General features: G+C 41.7%; 1 protein-coding gene across 1 annotated transcript in view; it reads right to left on the reverse strand.

The window, feature by feature from the left end:
* Positions 1-5,448: 5,448 nt before the first annotated feature.
* The window catches only part of WFDC8 (WAP four-disulfide core domain 8), a 32,816-nt gene continuing 12,404 nt past the window's right edge, over positions 5,449-25,860 (reverse strand). The window contains exons 4-8 of the mRNA XM_070471828.1: positions 13,567-13,676; positions 9,784-9,924; positions 8,325-8,492; positions 6,555-6,695; positions 5,449-5,588 (exon numbers count right to left, since the gene is read on the reverse strand). Coding sequence (XP_070327929.1) covers positions 5,449-5,588; positions 6,555-6,695; positions 8,325-8,492; positions 9,784-9,924; positions 13,567-13,676 — 700 coding nt within the window. The remainder of the gene's footprint in view (positions 5,589-6,554; positions 6,696-8,324; positions 8,493-9,783; positions 9,925-13,566; positions 13,677-25,860) is intronic.

Here is a 25,860-nt window from a genome sequence, read left to right on the forward strand (position 1 = left end):
CTCCCTTGCCTCATAACTCTTCCTATAAAAACCCTCCGTTTCATACAACCCCTTGGAGCACCTTCTAGCACCATGGTGGATGCTACTCAATTCATCAGTCAGCTAAGAAAGCCAGTTTGACCTTCAAATTTACTCAGTTGAATTGTACTTTTATAATGGAACTTTGCAGAACAAGGTTTTTACTATTCACAAGTCCTGGAGGGTACATGACAGGCCCGAGGGCCACACAGTTAAGATCGTAAGCAGAGAAAGATGAAGAAAGTGTAGACCCGGGGATCTGCCTTTATTAGGGTTCAAGATGGAGTGTCTAACGTTTCACTCTTTTAAAAAAAACAAACAATTTCTGCCCCTCCCCCCCCCCCCCACTTTTTTTTTCTGCATTGCATGGGCTCAGTAGCTGGGAATCTCTTGTGGAGCATGGTTTCTAGAGCGAGTGGGCTCTCTAGTTGCGGCATTGGGCTTAGTTGCCCCATGGCATGTGGAATCTTAGCTCCCCAACCAGGGATTGAACCCACATCCCCTACATTGGAAGGTGGATTCTTAAAGACTGGACCACAGGAAAATCTTAAGACTTCAATCTTTATTGGTGAGTTTAAAGCATGAAAGCAGGAATGAGGGCATGGAAGGGAGAAACCAGGTCATGCAGTGGTTAGTCATCTAGGTTATGTTGCCAAAACTCAGCCTCTGTTCACCTGTGCTGAATAGAAAGGCAGAGACAAGAGTTTTGGGTAAAATAGAAAAGAGTAGCTTTTATTGCTTTGCCAGGGGAAGGGGTCCACAGGGGTCTAATGCCCTCAAGACTGTGTAACCCACCCTGGGCGAGATAGACAGGAGCTCTATAGTGTTCAAGGAGCAGGGCCTGATCAGCTTGTGGACCATCTTCAGATTGACTGGCATCCAGGTGAAGTTTCAAGCATCTTCAATGTCCTGATTCAACCAGTCTAGGGTCTATATTCTTGTGGTGAGCAGTTTTCATCTGCTTCCTGTAAAAACAACTTAGGAACTTGTGCCAGGCCTTCATCTGTATCTTTCAAGGAACTGGGAATTCTGGAGTTCTGCTTTGTGACAGAATTATAGTCAACAATGTTACCAGTTCCCCAGTCAATAGCTATTTTTGTTTCTGCATCTTCACATTTCCCAACTATTAACTCTTGAGTCAATATTTTACTTCAAAAGACAAGGACACAAAAGGGCTTGAACACAGTTTCAGTTCTTGCCCTTTCTAAGAGGGAAACTTCACAGAAGGGGGCAGCCTGGCTCCTTGCCTGGTTGTTTTGCTGTGTCAAATAACTGGCAATATGTTTATTCAAGAGGGATGTCCTCAAAATGGATGCCCCAACAATCAAAATCTTAACATCAGGCACTACAGAATACTTTCCCACCAACTACATGATCTCACCAGATCCCACAAAGAAACTAGGGAACAGAATTTTTAATGAACCGCCAAGATGTCTTAAGCAGTAGTGTCCTTCTTATTCTACTACTTGCATTCTCCCAAACTCAGCCCAGGGGAATAGAAAGCTGAAATACTCAAGTGGGAAAACTCTGGAGGCCCATCAAGTTCCATTTCCTCAAATTACAGCTAGAGATCATATGGTCCAGAGAAGTGAAGATGCCAACTCAACGTCACCTAGCAAGTGAGTGTCAGAAATAAAGTTAGGAGAGAGTTGAGTTCCTAAGCCCTTGCTAGAGGCCATGAGAGAATCTTCTGCATTGGTGTGGATATACTGTTTTAGTAGAGAGTTGAAGGTAGAGCGGAATGGTGAGTCTAAAGAGGAGGAAAGTAATATTTTAGTGGCGACACAGGCTAAAGACCAGGGCTTCCCAAGTAGTGCAACGGTAAAGAATCTGCCTGCCAATGTGGGAGGCGCGGGAGACGCAGGGTTGGGAAGATCCCCTGGAAAAGTGAATGGCAACCCACTCCAGTATTCTTGCCTGGAGAATCCCATAGACAGAGGAGCTTGGTGGACTACAGTCCACAGGGTTCCAAAGAGTTGGACATGACTGAGCGGCTGAGCAAACACAGAGAAATTAAAGGCCAGCAGAGTCTGTAAGTGCCCAAGTGGTTCCCAGGGTTCCCAAATACGACTAAATTTTTCTCTAAATTTTCTTAAAAATCTCAGAATTTCTGGTTGCTCTATCCCATTGTGTCTTGTTAAATTTTCAGCCTTATCCAAAAGTCTCACTTTAGAAGCAGGTGAGATGAAATTTACATTTTGGGGGCCTTGGATCAATGTTGCTTGGGGACCATTCCTTCATCTAATTTCTTGGAGAAGGCTGAGTAAGGATCCACCTGGATTTTTGTCCCTTCTTCCCTATGGCGTCTCACCAATGGGCAGTGTGCCCTACCTCTGCCTTAGCCACACTTCTGTCCTAGGGCCGATCTTGTGCTCGGAATGAGGGACTCCAAAGGACACCAAGGTAGATAGCCTCTACCTGGAAACTTCTGCTTCTTCACTAGACCAAGACTTATCACATGGTGGCTTCCAGTCCCTGGCTTTCTATCTTGTTCCCTGTGCCTCTGACTTAATCACTGAATGCCATGTTGGTTTCCCAAAGAAACTCTGAGCTCCTCTGAACAGGTCTGCATCTAGATCCTAGTGCTTACATTTTTTTAATCTTATTTATTTAATTTATTTTATTTCCGGTTGCACTGGGTCTTCATTGCTGCTCTCGGGCTTTTCTCTAGTTGTGGTGAGCGGGGGCTACTCTTCACTGTGGTGTGCGGGCTTCTCACTGTGGCGGTTTTTCGTTTTGGGGAACGCAGGGTCTAGGTACATGGGATTCAGTACCTGTAGCTCAAGAGCTCGGTAGTTGTGGTACACAGACTTAGCTGCTTCACAACATGAGGAATCTTCCTGGACCAGGGATTAAACCATGTCCCCTGCGTCGGTAGGCAGATTCTTATCCACTGTGCCTCCAGGGAAGTCTGGGATTTGCATTTTTTTTAATTTATTTTATATCAGAGTACAGTTGATTAACAATGTTGTATCAATTTCAGGTGTATAGCAAAGTGATTCCTAGTACATATGCATGTATCTGTTCTTTTTCAAATTTTTTTCCCATTTAGGTTATTAGAGTGTATTGAGCAGAGTTCTCTGTGCTATACAGTATGTCTTTGTTGTAGAACTTCATATTTAGAACATGAATAAGCCCAGAATAAATATTCAGTACATTCTGTTGAATGAGCTATGTAGGTGCAGGATTGGTAAGTGGACATGTGGATGGATAGATGGACCAAGTTGTGATAAATGGGAAGGTGGTTGGATTGGCAGGAAGAAGAAAGGGTGAGGGTAGCATGAATATTTAAGTGCATGAATGCATGGATATGGATGGGTCGATGGATGGCTGGGCCAAGAAGTAAACTGGATTGGATAAAAGGATGGATAGGTTAGTGATGCGATGAATGGGTCTCTTGATGAAAGTTGTTTGAATGAAAAGCATGAGTGATTGGTGGGTGTAAGGAAGAAAGATGGATGTAGAAATGATGGAGAAGTACACTGATGGATATAAGAGAAATGTGTGAGTGTGAAAGATAAGTAGGTAGATAAATAGGTAGATGGAAGAAAGATTGGATATAAATTGGGCAGCTGAACAGGTAGAAGGCAGATGAGTGAGAAGGGTAAGTTGGATGGATATATGGGTGAAAGAATGGGTGCAGAGATAAATTAGTTGGAACGTATGTCAACAGAGGGCAAAGTGAGAGGATGGATGGGTGAATAAATGGACTGAGTGGTTGGTGGATAGGTAGGTGGGGTGGAAACATGAATGAAAATATTAACTGAAGTTAAAGAAAAGAAAAGAAGGGTATACAGAATAATTTATACTGCTACAAAGTCATACATTTATAAATAGGGAGAAAACTGATCAATTTTAGCAAAATAGACCAAAACTTACAGATGAGGTAGAAAGCCTGTACAAACTCTAGGATGAAGTATCAAAAAATAAGTAAAAATATACCATTATGATATTTACATATGTATGTATATATAACTGAGTCACTGAAACTAACATTGTAAATCAATTGCATACCTCAATTGAAAAAAATCCTATCTAACCTAAAATATATATATTATAAGTACATATACTATTATAGAAGGAACCGAAAATAGGCAACTTTCGCAAATAGTCTTCCATGCTAGTTTTCTGAGGTAATATGACTCAAATAGCAAAGCACACAAAAATCATAGGCCTAGTTTTTTCTTTTAACTATAGATATGGGAATTCTAAATAAACTATTTGCTAAAAGAACCAACAATGTATTAATTCAATTATACCTTCAACATGATTAAGGTCATTCTAGGAATATGAGGATGGTTCAACATATGAAAATTTGTGTAAGTTTGTCTTTCTTTTTAATTTTCTAAATTATGAAAATATGATAACACATTTACAGGAGACTTGGAAAATACAGAACAAAGTTACATATAATTCCACTATAACAATTGTTTAAGTAGATAAATTAAGATTTTTAGTTGTGGTTTCAATATCAAACTCTTAGAAATTAACAGAATGCATGTACAGAGAAGTAGATGAAGATAGTAGACTTCTTCTAGTTGAAAAGCATTACGAATCAACTTAATGTAATTAAGATTTATACCACTTTCACACAACAGTAGGATATAGATTCTATTTAAGTTCCCATAAACTATAAGGTAGGAGACACTGGAACATACCCAGAGGCATAAGGCCAGGTGCAGAAATTTCATGGTTTAAAGGTATTGAAAAAATTGTATAAGTTTTTATACCAACAAATTAGAAGAAAAAAATAATTGCATCACTAGATGCTGAAAAAATATATGACAAAATTTAGCAGTAATTTTCAACAGCAGCTTTAAATGGATTAAAGAGGAAATGACTCAAGGGTAATAAAACCTACTTGTCCCAAACCCAACAACAAATGTCATTTTATACAGCCAGAGCCACTGACTTTAAAATAAAGAACTGGACAGGGCTAGAGCTTATTGAATTTATTCTCAACATTATTTCAGAGGTTCTATATAATATAAAAAGCCCAGAAATTTTAAAAAAGTAAGTCATGAAGTAGGAAAAAAAAAAGTCAAATCTATCATCATTTTCAGATTATATGATTGTATATAAAATCAAAGTAACCCCAATAAATATTGTTATGCTTAATAAGGCCATTTGGCAAACTAGTCAGATGCAAGACAAAATTGATAGCTTTTTATCATACCGAAAGTGAAAGTCACTCAGTCGTGTCCACCTCTTTGCAACCCCATGGACTATACAGTCCATGGAATTCTCCAGGCCAGAATATTAAAGTGGGTGGTAGCCTTTTCCTTCTCCAGGGGATCTTGCTAACCCAGGGATAGAACCCAGGTCTCCCAAGTTGCAGGCGGATTCTTTACCACATGAGCCACAAGGGAAGCCCTTTTATTATACCACTCATCATGAATTACTTTGATGATAACATTTTAAACTTACTATTCATTTCAGGGGTTCCATGCACTTTAGTCCACAGCGTGAACAGCACTTTTCTGTCAGTGGGCAATCATCATCCAGCAGGCACCTGGGTCTGTCAATCATGCTGCATACTGGTGGCTTGTTTGGGCAGAAACCTGCTTTGACTTTATGAGGTAAAACAAGACACTTGACCTTGAAATACTTGACCATACTTTGAGGTAAATTAGGGGAACCTTGGGAACCTTAAATAAGATTTTCCTCTAATTAAGTCTCTTACCCTCCCCCCTAGAGTAACAGTAAGGTGGAATAGGTGGAGTATTGACTTCTATTTGATAATTTTAATAATTATTTGAGGAGAATCAAAGTCTTGCCAAGAGGGAGGAAACATATGAGTACCTATGGCTGATTCATGTTAATGTTTGGCAGATATGAGCACAATACTGTAAAGCAATTATCCTTGATTTAAAAATAAATAATTTTTTTAAATGGGCAGGAAAAAAGTCTTGCCAACTCTGATTTATAAAATCTGATAGGATTCCTAATTGACTCTACACAACTAATAGATTTGGGTTATCTAATCCCAGAGTACCAGAAGTAGGAGTATTAGAGAACACCAAGAACGTCCTTGTTCTCTAAACTGTAAATACTAAGGACCATATAGGGGGGAATTGAGTTGCCTAAGGTCACACAGAAAACAAGCAGGAAAGTTGAAGTTAGTTGAAAAGCCTTTGACTCCTTCCACCATACCATGTTGTTCCTCAAAACACTGACAATTCCTGGGACAAGACCACAGTATCTTAGCACTACATGAGGGAATGAATAGCATCTATAGAGGAAGAGGTCGCTTCTACTCAACAGCACTTTGCTACCCATCTTTTCCCCTGCACACTTTACATGAAGTTCTGTGCAGACATAGGATTTATCTGAATTATACCTATGAATGGTTATGAATTTTCTATGTGAATAAGTGGATACTGTCACATTGTAGTACATTGAAGAATGTCATTGAAGAATGAGACTTGAAATAAATACATTTTCATTGAGAAATATGAAGAGGGTTACCATGCAAGATTGGCTTGGAAGAATAGCACAATAGTCTAGACTTTGGGAAGTATATCCCCAGTCCTTACCTGTCCAGGCCATGACACAAGCAAAGCCACACATGGATTGGCAACATTTTTCATTTAAGGGGCAATCGTAGTCACTCTTACATGAAGCTGAACACTCCATACGGTTCTTAAAAGGGAAGAGTGGGCACTGTCCATCCTTGACTGAAATGAAAGCAGATGTGAGTTCCTTCAAACCCCATCCTCTCCCATCACCCTTCAAACAGCAGCTTTTCCTTTTCTTCAAAACTAGTATCTCTTTCTGGGATGTGGTTCATTCTACCCTGTCCACAGGCACCTCTAGGAGGCTGTGGAGTGATGAAATGTCCCGCTGTATCAGGAGATGGAGTAGAAAGAGAGTTAAACTTGGTGTTTGAAGCCCCAAGGTAAAGTCCCCGTCCTGCCACTTAATAAACGATTTCGGTTTCCTTCTCTACAAGGTAGGATTAATTATGTGACATCCACACTAGTCCACGTGAGTTATTTTAGGGGACGTGCTTTACTTTGCAGGAGGAGTGACGTGATCTGACTCGAACTTTGAAAGAATCACTATGGCTACTGTGTTCATAACAGACTTGTAAGAAGGGAAGGAGAGAAACAAGGAGATCTATTAGGAGGTCATTGCGATTAATCCAGATGAGAAGATGGCACTGTTAGGGTGGCAGCTGTGGATGTGATAAGAACTGATCAGATTCTGGATCTATTTTCCAGATAAGTCTAAAATGACTTCTTAACAAGGGATGTTGGTTGAGAGAGACAGGCATCAAGGATGCATGTACATGTCTCTGTTTGTCCTCATCGGATTGTACATTCCCTGACAGCAGGAAATGTTTTTTTCTCCTTGTCCTCATCATTCTCCTTCCTGCTCTCCTCCTCCTCCTCCTTGGTGAGCCCACGTAACCTTGTCAAATCTCTGTGTCCTTGATAATACATGAGCCTGTCAACAATTCAACGAGGTACTATTCCAGTATTCCAATACTATTATTCCAGTATTACAAGGGGACGAACTGAAACTTAAAAAGAGGTGAAGAAATTTGCAGTGAGAAAGACAAGGTTTCTAGCCAGTATTTTGACTCCTAAGCTCTGTATCACGCTGTCACCCAACATTACTGGTCATTGCACAAGAATTAATCCACAGACTTTACCTTTAGCCCACTCTGAAAGTGAAAGTCATGTCCACCTCTTTCTGACCCCATGAACTGTAGCCCCCGGGGCTCCTCAGTCCATGGAATTCTCCAGGCAAGAATACCGGAGCAGGTTGCCATTCCCGTCTCCAGCGGATCTTCCTGACCCAGGGATCGAATCTGGGTCCCCTGGGCTGCAGGCAGATTCTTTACCATCTGAGCCACCAGGGACACCCTTGTCTTGCTCCACGATTCACCTCCTCCCTGCTCCATCCCTATTTCATGGGATTCCAGAGCTGGCCTCTCTATGCTTCATTCTTGGGTGAGTCCTTAGGTAATATTCAGCAGGTCAATGTCATGAGGAAATAACCTGTTACCAAAGTGTTGGCTTGACTCTCAGGTTCCACTGGCCAAAGTTTACCAACAGTTGATGTGCACTACCTCATTTTTTGGCACAACTCCATTAGGTAAAGACTATTATTTTTTCCACTTTATAGACAGGAGAACTAAAACTCATGAAAGACACAAAATTAAGATTACCCAGCCAGTGAATGACACAACAGAGATTTGAACCAAGGCAGTTTCACTTCAAAGCCTGAATCTGCAACTGGGATGGTATACTATTTCTCATCAGGCTAGGCTCACAGATTGCCAAGGGTATGCGGCTTACCAATTGACGAGCAAGCCTTCATGCAGTCCTCCTTCTTGGAGAAGCTGTTGGCATTCCCAAGGCAGCCTCCATAAAAAAAGGGTTTGCATACACGCTGTTTGGTGTTAAAATACCACTGCTTGACTGTCTTCTTGCAGCGTCCTTTGTCTAAGGGTAACAAGCAGGGTTCTGAGACAGGAGACAGAGAGGGAAGAACATAAGGGTAGCAAAAAAGGAAGGGGTTAGGCCCTCAGCTTTTGTATAGTTCAAGGTGTTTTTATCCAAGTTATAGAAAGAGCCATGATCAATAAAATTCTGGTCCTAGCTCTATATGGTCACTCTTTAACATCTCTGAGCATTCTTCCTACGTTGCAAAGGAGTCACAAAGAGCATATAAGAAAGATTCAGAGCTGATCTTACTTCTTCACTGCTTTGAGTTTTGAGAGGGAAAGACTTGTTCAAGAACTATATCCAAACTGCCTATCAAAGCATCTGGCACATAGGAAGAATGAGGTACTAAGACAGAAAAAGAGCAGTCCCTCTCTGTCTGGAAATTGATCTGATGCTCACAGCTAAGCCATATTGTTCTCTTGTTGGACATAATCCCACAAGACACCCACATCAAACAAAGTTACTCTGAGGTGATAGAGTGGGACCAAAAAAAAAAAAAAAAGGTCACTGTGACCTACAAAATACCAAACACCTATGAGTGATGTATGTTTCTCTACCAATTACGGCTTTATCCTCGTTCTAGTCTTCCCACTCTATTGAAGAGATTTACCAGGATAATTACACAACTTCCCCCACTTTCTGACAGCACCCAATCTAGGGTGAATTCCCACTTCCTTAGATCTTCCCCCAAATTCCCCAATCAAAGCCTTAATCCTGTAGTAGATACTTCCTAACAGCTTCTTCCTGAGAAACCTCAAATTGTCTGTGGTGAACTTTCTCCCTCACTGCAGCAAGTAATTAGCTCAACTTGTTCAACTACAGGTCTGTTCCTGGTGGCCTTTAACCAAAGGGCATTGATACTACTTATTTGTTGAAGGAATGAATGAATGAATGAATCTATACAAAATGCACAGTTCCTTATTATTAGATACTTTGAATTACCAGAAAACCTCCTCGGAGGGCAAAGAATCAGAAAACAACTCCAGCCTCTGAACTGACTGAGGTTGATACTTGCCACAGTGCCAACAATAGTTTCTTGACACATAGTGAACAAGCAGCAAGCATTAGTTACTGGAAGTGATTGGACGTTGGACCAAAGAAGAGTAGCTTCAAGAGCATCAGTTGATGTCCACCATGCCTAGACTCATTGTTTGCGCTTGAGGGCTGGGAGTCTCATTAGAAAAGGCAAAAAGCTTGAACCCTGGCCTCCCTATCTCAACGTTCAAGGGAATCATTCCACCACATCTTGACAGGGTAGGAAATAGGACACCTCACAAGACACAGTTGCTCTCAGCCTGGATGGCATTACCTTCATATGGATCCATGCACTTCTTCCCACAGGCGAAAGAGCAGCACTTGAGGTGTTCATCGCAATTGAAATCTGTTTTGCATAAGTCTGGGGCTTTAGAATTACAGGTGATCCTTTCTTGGAGGCACTCTCCTGGCTTCTCTGTAAGAAAGAAATGTCTAAATTCATATCTTTTGAGAGTTTCAGCTCTTATTGGCCCATGGAAAAAAGTGGATAGTGAGACTCTTTCAGTCCTATACTCTACCTTCAATTCTTAGCTGTCACTCTGCTTGTATTCAGGGTCTGCCTCTCACCACTCTTCACACATTTAGGTAGATCTGAATCAGGAATTTGTGTCCAGGTAGAACCAAAGGGGAAGCACCTTTCAAAATCTGTAAGTCTGTCTCTGTTTCATACTAAATTCATTACATTATTTTTAATTAGATTCTGCATATAAGCAAAATCACATCTGTCTTTCTCTGACTTACTTCACAAGACATGATCATCTCTAGGTCTATCCATGTTGCCAGAAATGGCATTATTTCAGTCTTTTTATGGCTGAGTAATAATAATACATATACATATATCACATTTTCTTTATCCATTCAGATTCCAGGGCAGGGGGTTTTATAGGGATCAAGACCCTAGTCTTAAATTCGGGATCTCCTTTCTCCTCTTAAAACTGATTATTTTAATGCCTAATTCCTCTGCCTCCTGTATCTTAGTTGATAAGGGAAATTAATTAGTGAGGAGTGGTGGAAATACCATGGATGTAGGAGTCAGGAGCCCTGATTTTGGTTCCTGACTCCTTGTGAATTCAAGACCAATCTGAGTTCCACTATATGACTCTGCAGTTATCTCTAAGGGAGAAGAAATTATGAAGTGGAAGAATCACTATAAATAAGACAACTCTGGCTTAGATGCTTGACTCTACACAACAGCTAAATAATCTTGGGGGAAATGTCTTCCTTTGTCTGAGTTATAAATTTCCCATCTATGAAAGGAGAATTACAACCTCTACTTTATAGGCTGTTTAGAAGGATTAAGATAGCAGAGTAGGAAGACTCTGAGCTCACCTCATCCCATGGGCACACCAAAATTACAACTCTTCATGGAGCAACTCTGCATGAGAAAGACCAGAAGACTAACAGAAAAGATCATCTACAACAAAACATACAAAGAAGGAACCACAACAAGATGGGTAGGAGGGACAGAGATGTCTACTCAAGACCTATACCCCAGGTGGGCAACCCACAAACAGAAGGATAATTACAATTTGCAGAGATTATCACCAGGAAGTGAGGGGATCTGAGTCCCACATTGGGCTCCCCAACACAGGAGTCCTATACCAGGAAGACAAGACCCAGAATGCTTCACTTCAAAGGCCAGTGGGGCTTACTTTCAGGAGAAGCAGAGGGCTGTGAAAAAGATTCCACTGTTGAAGGGCACACACAAAATCTCACATGCTCTGGGACCCAGGGCAGAAGCAGTGATTTGAAAGGAGGCAAGGTCAGAACTCCCTGCTGATTGTAGAGAGCCTCCCAGAGAGGCAAGGAGCAACTAGAGTTCAGCCCAATCTGTTAAGTCTTTTACAAAGAAGGTTTTTTCTTGATTGGTAGAGAAGAGGTCAGAAGTATTCGAAGTATAAGAGGAATCTGGCCTGCTATTTGTAGCTTTGAAGATGGAAGAGGCTAATTGTCTAGGAATGAGGGTGGCTGCTAAAAGTTGACAACCAGAAAGGAAACCTCAGTGCTAAACAGTTGCCAGGAACGATTCTGCTAACAACCAATAAGATGGGAGGAGACCCTTGAGTCCCATATAAGAATGGCAGCCTTGATGGACACCTTGATTTCAGTCTGGTGAGAACCTGAGCAGAGAACCTCAACACTCCATGCCAGACTTCCAACGTACAGGTAATTTGTTAGGCAGCAAGATAACTGATACAATATTTATTGTGGCTCCATGTATCAAAACTGAGCATCTCTCTGGTGGAATCTGACCAGAGAGACATGACTCTTTTGGATACTACTGAATCTTGGAATTACAGAAGTTTAGAATTAGAAAAAACATATTTATCATTGATATCAACTTCCTAATCTAATAGGTTAAAATAAGAAAAAGAGAGGTCACGTAGAATAATACAGTGAATTGGGGACAGATCTGGGACTTCCAATCCATGGCTTTTTCCAGGAGACCCACTTCTTTGGTGAGGACTGGCCACTGAGACTTCTAGTGCTTTCCAAATATATTCTTGCCCTTCATACTACCCTTTTTAAAAAGATGTATTTATATATTATTTTCTTGGCCAAGCCTCAAAACATGTGGGATCTCAGCTGCCCTAACGGGGATTGAACCAATGCCCCTTGCATCAGAAGTGCAGAGTCTTAACCACTGGACCACCAGGGATATCCCCCCTTCATGCTATACTTAATGCACTCTCCAAGGATGGCCTGAAGCCAAGAAAAGAAGATGGTATCAGCCCTCTCCTGTCATTCCTTCACTCACACTTCCCAGGAGATCACATCCATTCCCACAATCCCAGCAGTGGTTCCTATAGCTCCTAGACCTAGCCTCTCTTCCAAGCTAAGACACTTTATATCCAACAGCCTGAGGGAAACACCATTTGGGCATCTAATAAACACCTCTGTTCCAACATATTTAAAATGGAACTAATCACTTACACATGGAATCTAAAATATGGCACAAATGAACTTATCTACAAAACAGAAACAGACTCATAGGCATAGAGAACAGACCCATGGCTGCTAAGGAAGAGAAGGAAAAGAAGGAGATGGAGTGGGAGTTTGGGGTTAGTAGATGCAAACTATTACATTTAGAGTGGATAAACAACAAAATCCTAATATATAGCCCAGGGAAAGATATTCAATACCCTGGAATAAACTATAATAGAAAAGAATATTAAAAAGAATATATATGTGTGTGTATATATGAATCATCTTTCTGTACAGCAGAGATTGGCACAACTTTGTAAATCAACTAAACTTCAGTTAAAAGAACAATAAGAAGACAAAATGGAACTAGCATCTCCCCATGTCCAAACAGCACCTTCTCTCTGTGTCCATCTTGATATTTGGCATCAACAGCCCCCTATTCTGTTATTAGAATCCTGAGATTCAGTTCCCTCACTTGCCATCACCCCCAGCATCCTACCAGTCATGGACTTGGGTCAGTTCAACTTCCTAAATCCCGTCTCTTCTAACTCTTTGCTCCACTTCCTCAGGTCAGCATCTGACCTCCCGCGTGCGCTTTATGTGCTCAGTCACCAAGTCACGTCCAACACTTTGCAACCCCGTGGACTATAGCCTGCCAGGCTCTTCTGCCCATGGGATTTTCCAGGCAAGAAAACTGGAGTGGACTGCCATTTCCTATTCCAGGGCATCTTCCCAACCCAGGGATTGAACCTCTGTCTCTTGCACCTCCTACTTTGGGAGGTGGATTCTTCACCACTCTCGCTACTAGGGAAGCCCAACCTTCTCCCATCTCCCCCTTCAACTACTGCACCAGCCTCCTCATCCGTCTTCTGCCCTCAGAGTCCTGCCTAGCAACTGACACGTTTTCAAAAATTAAACTTGGAAAAGACATGTATCAGGAAAAGTCGGGGAATAATTTGGGGGGAAGCAGGTGAGGGAAGGATTTAAAGGGCTCAGGACAGGTGAGTAAGGCTAGTTCTCTGAAGCCACCATCACAGTGGCCTCCTCTGACGCAAGTCCTGGCCTCGTGTCTAATCCTCAGCCCCCAAGATTGCCTTCTAAAGAAGAGCAGCTGCAGCTTTTCCGAACCCACTTTTGGCTCTGTAGCTTGGTGAGGCAGATGTCTGCTCCAAAGAGAGGAAGAAAAGCAGCCAGAGGGCGACATTCCTCCAGGAGCAGATGGAGCTGTGGAGAGGAACATGCCTGTGGAAGGGGAAGAGAAGAGGGCAGGGATCAGGCAGAAGCCAGAGAGACACAAGCATCTGCAGATGAACCTTGGAGCTGATCCACCAGTTCCCTTAGTTCACAGAGGAGAAAACCCAGGCGCATCACGTGGGGTCGGTCACGTGGCAAGCAGGGCAGGTCCCTCAGCCCCAACACCCTCCCAGGGGCCCCACGCTCTGCTGGGGGCTGTACCTTACCTACCCAGACACTTGCCCATCGTCTTGCTCCCAGGTGAGAGGCCACACATGAATGATCACAGGGATCTGTCTGGAACGCAAAGTTGATTTGCCCACAGTTAGTCCTGGGGCAACCCCAGACACTAGTGAGAATCTTTTCTTTGGTCCACTGAACAAGAAACTGATGATGGTATGAGATTTGCAGGGAGGCCTGGGCGTATCCCACTGGGTTTTAGTGCCCCAAGAGCCAAAAAGATGCCAGTTGATCTGAGGTTAACAAAGTGAAGTGAAAGTCGCTCAGTCATGTCTGACTCTTTGCAACCCCATGGACTATACAGTCCATGGAATTCTCCAGGCCAGAATACTAGAGTGGTAGCCTTTCCCTTCTCCAGGGGATCTTCTCAACCCAGAGATCAAACCCAGGTCTCCTGCACTGCAGGCGGATTCTTTACCAGCTGAGCCACAAAGGAAGCCTGAGGTTAACAAAGGGGTCCCTCTTATCCCTTCTGGTGTTATCCAAGCCTAGGAGAGCCTATGACATGCCCAGACAACCAGATAAATGGACATCTTCCCCCACTTACTTAAGTCTCCATTTTCTATGTATTTTCCTATATTTTTTTAAATAGTGTGAAGAACTGATAATGTCTTACTGTATTGCCTCTCTTGGAGTAAATTTCAAAAATAGCAAGAGAAGGTGGAAAGAAGGAAGGGAAGAAGACAGAAAGGAAGAGGGGAGGGAAGAGAGAAAGTTTTTATGCCAAAGTGTGCTGTTGGTGGTGGTGGTGTTGTTTTTGCTAAGTCAGATCTGACTCTTTCGTGACTCCATGGACTGTAGCCTGCCAGGCTCCTATGTTCTTGACATTTTCCAGGCAAGAATACTGGAGTGAGTTGCCATTTCCTTCTCCAGAGAATCTTCCCAACCCAGGGATCGAACCCAAGTCTCCTGCGTTGGCAAGCGGATTCTTTACCACTGAGCCACCAGGGAAGTAACACCTATTAACTCTTGAAAGTTAGTTGATCGGATTAGCCTATAGTCAGTTAGCAGGAAGCAGAACTCCTGAAAAGGGGTAAAGGGAAGGATACAGATGAATAAGATTGCCAAATATAATATAGGATGTCCAATTATCATTTTTACTAAGAGCATATCCCATGCAATGTAAGGACTGTAGTTACACCAAAAATTATTCATTGCTTATCTGACACTCAAACTGAGTTGGTTGGGACTTCCCTAGAGGTCAAACGGCTAGGACTCTGCACTTCCACTGCAGAGGGCATGGGTTCCATCCCTGGTTGGGGATCTAAGATCCTGCATGCTGTGTCAATCTGTTCAGTTGCTCAGTCGTGTCCGACTCTTTGTGACCCCCCTGGACTGCAGCATGCCAGGCTTCCCTGCCCATCACCAACTCCGGAGTTTACTCAAACTCATGTCCATTGAGTTGGTGATGCCACCCAACTATCTCATCCTCTGCCGTCCCCTTCTCCTCCTGCCCTCAATCTTTCCCAGCATCAGGGTCTTTTCAAATGAGTCAGTTCTTTGCATCAGGTGGCCGAAGTATTGGAGTTTCAGCTTCAGCATCAGTCTTTCCAATGAATATCTTGGAATGATTTCCTTTAGGATGGACTGGTTGGATCTCCTTGTAGTCCAAGGAACTCTTCAAGAGTCTTCTGCAACACCACAGTTCAAAAGCACCAATTCTTCAGCCCTCAGCTGTATAGCACAGCCAAAAGAACCCCCCAAATTGAACTGGTCATCATTTATTTGTACTTGTTATATCTGGAAACTTTAAAACAGAATGAATTCATTTTGATTGGAAGGGGAATTGTTTGGACAATAGAATTAGAATTCAGAAGAATGATGGTTGCCAAAGGGGTGTGTATTAAAACATTTCAATTGAAAAATTAATTCAATCTTTTAATGGAAGAAAGTAACTGGATTTGGTTGACTGAGGACTGACTTTGCCAATTAGACAATTTGGTTAACATTTTTCCACAAATATAGTGCATTAAATCTGTAGCATCAAATATTTTTTTAAATGTACTTAAAGACTGCACTAAGATTAATGCATTTTATGAAAATATGCTATCAAAGTTCAATCAGGTTAATAGTATTCAAGCTTTCCAACATCTACAGAACATATAAGATTATATAAGGTGTCTAAGAGGAATGGGTGTAATCAATAACATCTTTGATCATTTGGCAAATACCCTTAAAACCTTTTTGGTAAACTTTCCAGAAATTAAGAAAATCACTTGTGATTTGTGATCAGTATTCTAATTACCAGGAAACAAGTTATTTTCAAGGGTAAGGTTTCCAGTTGTATGCCTAAATGAAAATTGAAAGAGGGCTTAATAAAACTTTCTTAAACATTTAACTAGATCATTAAAATAAATTTTTATTACACAGTATTATGTGATTGGGGGGCAACTTGCTAGAAGTTCAAAGAACCAAGTGACATACCTATAACAAAACTCCATTTGATCCCATGTACTTACATATAATTGAGTTGCGTTACCTATGGAATTTGTTTATCAATAAATTTTATTTATCCATAATTTCAATGTATTTATTTATATATTCATTACTATTATTATGTTATTTAAATAACAAATGGAATGAAAAATCAATCCAAAAGAAAACATTTTATTCCTACAGTCTTATGACCACAGTAAATGAAAAGGCAAATTTTAATTTATACTCATGTTCTCATTGCATAGCAATATGAAAAAGTCATGAATAAAAGACTTTTGAGCATGAAATAATATTTCATCAGATTAAAAGTCTGTGGGGTAAGTGCAATGGAAAGAGAAGTTCAAGGAGAGGTGTTTTAAATTTTCCAACTATTCAAGTGCTTTTCACATATTTTTAAAATGAATGATGCTGTATATCAAGTTAGTATGGTATTTTGGCCCCAACTGATTCATTTGTTACATAGCAGGGTTTTTGTAAAGACTTAATATTTACAACAGAGAATTCCCTGGCAGTCCAGTGGTTGGTACACCATGTTCTCTCTGCTGAGGGATGGGGTCTAATCCCTCATCCACAAACTAAAATCCCACAAGCCTCATGGCATGACCAAAAAAGTTTACAACATGTTTGCATAATGCATTTGAGATTCATTCATGTTTCTGTGTGTTGTTTGTACCATTTTATTGCTGAGTCCTAAGTCCACTATGTGGATGTTTCACAGGTGTTTACCCATTCACTAAAGGATATTTGGATTTTCCCAGTTTGAAACAATTATGAATAAACTTCCTACAAACATTTGCATATAGGATTTTGCATGAATGTAAGGTATCTTTTGACTTCCCTGGTGGCTTGTTGGTAAAGAATCCACCTGCCAGTACTGAAGTTGATTTAACCTGCCAGATTCGATCCCTGGGTCTGGAAGATTCCCTGGAGTAGGAAATGGTAACCCAGTCCAATATTTTTGCCTGAAAAATCCCATGGGTAGAAGAGCCTAGGGGGCTATCATCCATGGCTTCACAAAAGAGTCGGACACGACTGAGCAACATGTACACACATTTATAAGAAACTACCAAAATGTTTTACAAAGTGGCCGTACTATTTTGCATTTCCACAAGAAGTTGATGAGCGTTCCACCTACTCCACATAATTGTTAGAACTTAGTATTGTAAATATTTTTTTGCTTTTTTAATTGAAGTATAGTTGATTTACAATGCCAAGTCAGTTTAAGGTGTACAGTCAGTGATTCAGATATATAGATATAGATGTGTGGGTTATGACACAGTATTGAGTATACTTCCCTATGCTATCAGTATCAGTTCAGTCTCTCAGTCGTGTCTGACTCTTTGCAACCCCATGAACCACAGCACGCCAGGCCTCCCTGTCTACCACCAACTCCCGGAGCCTACCCAAACCCATGTCCATCGAGTCAGTGATGCCATCCAACCATCTCATCCTCTGTCATCCCTTTCTCCTCCTGCCCTCAATCTTTCCCAGCATCAGGGTCTTTTCAAATGAGTCAGCTCTTCACATCAGGTGGCCAAAGTATTGGAGTTTCAGCTTCAACATTTGCCCTTCCAATGAACACCCAGGACTGATCTCCTTTAGAATTGACTGGTTGGATCTCCTTGCAGTCCAAGGGACTCTCGAGAGTTTTCTCCAACACCACAGTTCAAAAGCATCATTTCTTCGGTGCTCAGCTTTCTTTATAGTCCAACTCTCACATCCATACGTGACCACTGGAAAAACCATAGCTTTGACTAGATGGACCTTTGTTGGCCAAGTAATGTCTCTGCTTTTTAATATGCCGAGGTTGGTCATAACTTTCCTTCCAAGGAGTAAGTGTCTTTTAATTTCATGGCTGCAATCACGACCTGCAGTGATTTTGGAGCTCATAAAAATAAAGTCAGCCACTGTTTCCACTGCTTCCCCATCTATCTGCCATGAAGTGATGGGACCGGATGCCATGATCTTAGTTTTCTGAATGTTGAGCTTTAAGCCAACTTTTTCACTCTCCTCTTTCACTTTCATCAAGAGGCTCTTTAGTTCTTCACTTTCTGCCATAAGGGGGGTGTCATCTGCATATCTGAGGTTATTGATATTTCTCCTGGCAATCTTGATTCCAGCTTGTGCTTCCTCCAGCCCACCGTTTCTTATAATGTATTCTGCATATAAGTATAGTAGGTCTTTGTTGGGTATCTATTATTTTAATAATTCTCATAGATGCACAGTGGTAAGACTGTAAAACATTTTAAGAGATTAAAGTAGTTCACTTAATTCTAGAACCCTAAGAATCTAAGCCACCAAGAAGGATGACAGGGAGATTTCTCCTATTTTCCAACTTTCCTTAGGACACTTTCAAGCCCAGCATCCTCCTTGGTTCCTGAGCCTGCTTGGTCAGGAGTTTCCCCAGAGCCTCATCATTGAACCTACCTCTTTGCCCAGCTTCCCTGCATGGCTGAGGTTGCTCTTGGCAGTAGACTGAGGAGCATTTTGCAACTGAAAGGTCTACAGATGGCCAGGAGCTGGGGGAACATGTGAATTTCCAGGTTACAACCTTTGGAACCAGAGGTAAAGGCTCCACCTCGTCTCCACTATGTCCCACTACACTCTAACTCCCCTACTGGGAGCACACCCAGCCCTGTTTCCATGGCCGAGAGCTCCTTGCTCACGACTTCTTCATCCCAGTGGTGCAGTGTGTCTCCTGCCCGGCTACTCAAACAGTAACAGGTCTTGAGCCTCCGTCCCCCACAGGAGACTTTGAGAAGGACAGTTAGCTCTGTGGATGGGCTTCCCAGGTGGTGCTGGTGGTAAAGAACCCCCCCACCTGCCAATGCAGGAGATGTAAGACATGTGGGTTTCATCCCTGGATAGGGAAGATCCCCTAGAGAAGGGCATGGCAACCCACTCCAGTATTCTTGCCTGGAGAATCCCCATGGACAGAGGAGCCTGGCGGGCTACAGTCCATAGAATCGCAAAGAGTCGGACACGACTGAAGCAATTGAGCACACACACAACACGCCCTAAGCTCAGGTAGAGTAAGTAGATGCCTCTTCCAAAGACACAGCCTTCTAAATAACTCCTGCTTAGCGATCTACACTGTGATACTGAGGGAAGGCAGTCTCTAGGGTGGAATGCAGAGTACTGTGTGTCTCCATACTGTGTTAAGGATCTTAAATCTTTCTAATTTTTTGTCTCTTTAACCTATCGGTAATTGAAAAAAATGTGTTGAGGGCTGTCAATACAGCCATAGGCTTCTCAGTTTATGCCTCTAATTCCACTAATGTTTGTTTAATATATCCTGACTCTATTTACTTTTGTTGCTGTTGCTATTTTAGTCTCTTAGTCATGTCCAACTCTTTGCAACCCCATGGACTGTAGCCCACCAGGCTCCTTTGTCCGTGGCATTTTCCAGGCGAGAAAACTGGAGTCAGTTGCCATTCCCTTCTCCAGGGGATCTTCCTGACTCAGGGACTGAACCCTCATCTCCTGCATTGGCAGGCAGATTCTTTACCTCTGACCCACCAGGGAAACAATGCATTCCTTGTGAATTGTATCTTCTGTCATTATGTAGTGACCTACTCTCTTTCTCTAAAATAAATATTCACCTTAGAGTTTTTGATTGTCTGATATTAACCAAACTATACCATTTCTTTTGTTTGCAATTATCTAGACTTTGGGGCTTCTCTGGTAACTCAGTGGTAAAGAATCTGCCTACCAATGCAGGAGCTGCAGGAAACTCGGGTTCAATCCCTGGGTCGGGAAGATACCCTGGAGGAGGAAATGGCAACCCACTCCACTATTCTTGTCTGGAAAATTCCATGGACAGAGGAGCCTGACAGGCTACAGTCCATGGAATTGAAAAGAGTTGGACACGCCTGAGCCACTGAGCCCAGACACACCTTGACTTTTTTTCATCTTCTTGCTTTCAACCTTTCAAGGCACTTGTGTGTTTTTTTAATTGAAGTATAGTTGATTTACTTATATGTTTTATATTAATTTCAAGTGTACAACATAGTGATTCGAATTTTTATTGATTATGCTCCATTTATAGTTATTATAAAAGATTGGCTACACTCCCTGTGCTGCACAATATATCCTTGTAGCTTATTTATTTTATACCGATTAGTTTCTGACTCTGAATCCTCTACCCCTATTTCGCCTGCACCCCCCACCGCGCCCCCACCACTTTCCTCTCCTCACTGGTCACCACTAGTTCTCCATATCTGTCTTTTGTTGTTTGTTTTGGCCCAACCACACAGCTTATGGGACCTTAGTTCCCTGACCAAGGATTGAACCCTGGCCCACAGCACTGAATGTGCTGAACCCTAACCAACTGGACCACCATGGAATTCCCCAAGTGAGTCTTTTTTGTGTGATACTTACTAGTTTGACTTTTTTAAGATTTCACATAAGTTATGTCATACAGTATTTGTCTTTCTCTGTCTGACTTACTTCACTGAACATAGTATTCTCTAGATCCATCCACGTTGCTGCAAATGGCAGAATTTCATTCTTTTTTATGGCTAATATTCATATATATATATATCTCACATCTTTCTATCCATTTATCTGTTGATGGATGCAGGGCTTGCTTCCACATCTTAGCAGTTATAAATAATACTGCTATGAACATTGGAGTGCGTGTATCTTTTCAAATAAGTGTTTTCATTTTTTCCAGCTCTATGTCCAGGAGTGGGATTGCTGGATCATATGGTATGCTAATTTTAGTTTTTGAGGAACCTTCATACCGTTTTCCACAGTGGCTACACCAATGTACACTTCCACCAACAGCACACAGATGTTCCCTTATCTCCACATCCTATCCAACATTTGTGATTTGTATACTTCTTTATGATAGCCTTTCTGACAGGTGTGAAGTGATACCTCATAGTTGTTTTATTCTGCACTTCTCTAATAATAAGCAATGCTAAGCTTGTTTCTGTGTGCCTGTTGGCCATCTGTATTTCTTCTCTGGAAAAATGTCTATTCAGGCCTTGAACCCAATATTTTATTGGGTTGTCTGTTTGTTTGTCTGACATTGAGTTGTGTGAGCTATTTACTTATTTTTGATATTAACCTCTTGTTGGTCATATTATTTGGAAATATTTTCTCCCAGTCCATAGGTTGCCTTTTTATTTTGTTGCTGGTTTCCTTTGTTGTGCAAAATCTTTTAAGTTTAATTAGGTCCCATTTGTTTATTTTTAGTTCTATTTCTAATGCCCATAGGACACAGATCCAAAAAAAAAAAAGCATTGCTATGAGTTATGCCAAAGAGTGTTCTGCCAATGTTCTCTTTTAGGAGCTTTATGCTTTCAGATCTTGCATTTAGATCTTTATTCCATTTTGAGTTTATTTTTGTATGTGGTGTGAAGAAATGTTCTAATCTCATTGTTATACATGTTCTCTGTTGTTTCTCTTTATTTTTCCCCCCATATTTTCTTGTTTTCTTAAACTGTGTGTGAATGTGTATGTCTATGTGTGTTTGTATGTGAGCTCTTATATTTAACGGAAGCTTACCTCTAATGGTACTTTATCTGTAGAATTTCTTGGAAGGCTGTATTTAAGGAAGCATTTTCAAAATTCATTTATTGTCCATATTACCCAAACAACTGAAACTATTTTGAATTAGACCCATTGCTTCAGATTTCTTGGACTCTATATCACATGTACTAATTCCTGCTTCATTGTCACTAGGAAACTAGTTTGTAGAACTCTTGTAGGGGTCTTTTTTCCCCACTCTACTGAATGGATAAATAAAACATGGAATACATATATATAATGGAAGGTTATTCAGCCTTTAACAGGAAGGAAGATTTTGGCATATGCTATAATATGGATGATCTTCGAGGACAATATACCAAGGGAAATAAGCCAGTCACAAAAAGACAAATATCCTATGATTACACTTACATGAACTACAAAGAACAGTCAAATTTATAAGAAGTAGAAGCATGATTTCCAGGAGCAGAAAGAGGGAGAAATGGGGAGTCATTGATTAATACATACAAAATTCCAGTTCTGCAAAATGAAAAGAGTAATAGAAGCTGCCCTCAGGCTACCAATTGCATTTCAGTGAAGAAACTTCCTTGCTGAAAGGGCCATTTCTTCCTTGCTTCAGAGATGACTGGGTCATAATGTTGCTGATATAGCCAGAAGAATTAGCTATTTCCTGCCATAAAAAGTAGTGAGCGCTTGTAGTTGCCGAGGGGGAAGGGAGAGGGGGAGGAACGGGTTGGGAACTATATTCAATATCGTGTAATAAACCATAATGGTAAATAACAGAAAAAGTAGTAGATATGGGTGATGGTGATAGTTGCACAACAAGATGAATGTGTTTAAAACCACTGAACTGTGTAGCTGGGCTCCCCTGGTGGCTCAGACGGTAAAGAGTCTGCCTGCAATGCCGGAGACGGGGGTTCAGTCCCTGGGTCAGGAAGATCCTCTGGAGAAGGAACTGGCCACCCACTCCAGTATTCTTGCCTGGAGAATTCCACGGACAGAGGAAGAACCTGGCGGGCCCCAGTCCATGGGGCCGCAAAGAGTCAGATAAGACTGAGCAACTAACACACAAGTGTATGTCTACTTTATATATGCGTATTTTACCACAATTGCAAATAATTTTAATAATAAAAGGAAAGAGATTCTTGCTTTATGCTCAGAGATGCAGAGAGCTGAATAAACCTCTCAAACTTACCTTGAAAAAAATCTTTACAGCTCTTCTCAAACCCACCAATCAACCCGTCCAGGATCTAGAGAAACATGGGCGCCTGTCGAGAGAGATACAGTGAGCTGGATGACCTGGAGACATGCAGCAGTCACCAGTAAGAAGAGTGTACCTCCAGGGGTGGCAAATGGCTGGAGGCTGAGTGGGCACTGGCAGGATAGCACAGTCCCTGAGGCTACAAATACAGGGGGGAGTCCACACCCTCTTTCTCTCCAGGAGTCCTATGGGGCCTTCATAGAAAAAAATTAGAGTTCTGATAATGTCTCCTGATGGGGCAACACTGGGGAGGGGAGATGAGGCAGCCCCCACTATGGAAGGGCAAGAAATTCCACCTGAAAGCTTTCCTGTCCTTCCTCCGGAGGGACTTTTCATTTAGAGAGAATGAAGCAATGCTGTTGCCCTAAGGGTACCAGTGAAATCACAAAGCAGCCGGAGGAGGGGCCGAAATACTGGCCAGATTCAGAACTTTGTCCCTGGGGGTGGGGGAAGGGCAAGATCACTAAGACCACTCCCCTGAGGCTCAGGACAGCGCATCTACTTAAGACTGAGGCTTTAACCAGAAGGGCAGAGAATGGACCCCAACCACACCTCCTCCTGCCTCACCTGGCTAAAAACACTGAGCAGTAAGCAACTTGCAAGAGTGTCATTCTCAGAGCCAGCACAAAGCTGAAATCGGAGCAGTTGTTGCGGGGGAAAAACTTCATAAGCCCAACTCCACCCTAAACACAGACACTATTTCTGTTTTGAGGATGGAATTTAAAATTCGTGGTGCGCTCAAGGGTAACCACAGTCAGTCACCCCAAACTCAGCCCTGCTCTGAAATAGATTCACACAAACTCAAAGCCTAGTACACGGAAAGGCGAGCCTATTTCCAGGGGTAAAAAAGCTACTTACTGGTTCTGGTTCCTTGTGTCTCCCACTGAATAGAGCTACAAAAGCTGTAAAGTAAGTATAGCCGGCAGACTGGGAAAGACTGCGAGGGCCACATTACCAATCATGAGTTTACTGGCATTTTTTTCCTCAATCAAATATTCCTGGTTAACCAGGAAATAAGCACTAAGGTGCAGAGAGACAGAGCTTCAGAAGAAATCTTCTAATTTTGGCTTAATGCATGTGAAAGGGAACTTGCAATATTCAGAAGAGGTGCAGAAATCCCCAGGGTTTTTTGTTTTTATTTTTTTCCTTTCTCTTTTTTGTTCTTCTGCACCCTGGCCCCTAAGAAATTCTATGCTAGTGACAGCTGCAACGAGTACAGGAATTAGAAGAAGCCAAGACCCTGAAGGAAGGGAAATCTTCCTCGTGCGGTACAGCCGTACTTTTAAGAGAGTGGGTGGACCCTGCTGTCCTCCATTTCTTTCTTTGTTCTTCTGCCACTTGGCCTTGAATATGGATGCAGCTGTGGAAGTGGCTAGAGCAGCAGGGTAACCAAAGCCCCAGCTTTCAGGTGTTTTGAAGAAACAGAAGATACTGGGGAGATCAAGGGGAAAGAACTCAGGAAAGAGAAACCATAAAGTTATTTGGTTACTCCTAGTCTCCCCTCTAAGCATGTATGGAATCCTATTTAACATACCTTGAGAAATGAACAAATACACCACCCCCTAGGTCCCAGACTAGCCACTAGGTGGTACATGGGCAGGGAAGTTACTGAATGAACTGCAAAGCTTTAGAAATTGTACTGACATTGGAACCACCACCCGCAGAAGACAGATGGAACTTTTAAACCTGAACCTAACCATTTCAATGACTTTTAAAAACAAAATATCAGCCTTTTCCAGTGGATTTAAACAAGATCCAAGAGTCCCATAATACAATATTCAAAATGTCCAATATATAATCCAAAATTATTTAGCATCTCACATGCTAGCCAAGTAATGCTCAAAATTCTCCAAGCCAGGTTTCAACAGTACATGAACCGTGAACTTCCAGATGTTCAAGCTGGATTTAGAAAAGGCAGAGGAACCAGAGATCAAATTGCCAACATCTGTTGAATCATAGAAAAAGCAAGAAAATTCCAGAAAAACATCTGCTTCTACTTTATTGATTACACCAAAGCCTTTGACTGTGTAGATCACAACAAACTGTGGAAAATTCTTCAACAGATGGGAATACCAGACCACCTTACCTGCATCCTGAGAAATCGGTGTGCAGGTCAAGAAGCAACAGTTAAACCAGGCATGGAACAAGGACTGGTTCTAAATTGGAAAAGGAATATGTCAAGGCTGTTTATTGTCACCCTGCTTATTTAACTTCTATGCAGAGTACATCATGCGAAATGCCACATTGGATAAAGTGCAAGCTGGAATCAAGATTGCCAGGAGAAATATAAATAACCTCAGATACGCAGATGACAACACCCTTATGGCAGAAAGTGAAGAGCAACTGAAAAACCTCTTGATGAAAGTGCAAAAGGAGAGTGAAAAAGCTGGCTTAAAACTCAACATTCAAAAAACAAAGATCATGGCATCCAGTCCCATCCTTTCATGGCAAATAGTTGGGGAAACAATGGAAACAGTGGCAGACTTTATTTTCTTGGGCTCCAAAATCACTGCAGATGGTGACTGCAGCCATGAAATTAAAAGATGCTTGCTTCTTGGAAAGAAAGTTATGACCAACCTAGACAGCATATTAAAAAGCAGAGACATTACTTTGCCAACAAAGGTCCATCTAGTCAAAGCTATGGTTTGTCCAGTATTCATGTATGGATGTGAGAACTGGACTATAAAGAAAGCTGAGCACCAAAGAATTGATGCTTTTGAACTGTGGTGTTGGAGAAGACTCTGAGAGTCCCTTGAACTG

The sequence above is a fragment of the Odocoileus virginianus genome, chromosome 9, assembly GCF_023699985.2.
Source record: "Odocoileus virginianus isolate 20LAN1187 ecotype Illinois chromosome 9, Ovbor_1.2, whole genome shotgun sequence".
Lineage (NCBI taxonomy): Eukaryota > Metazoa > Chordata > Mammalia > Artiodactyla > Cervidae > Odocoileus > Odocoileus virginianus.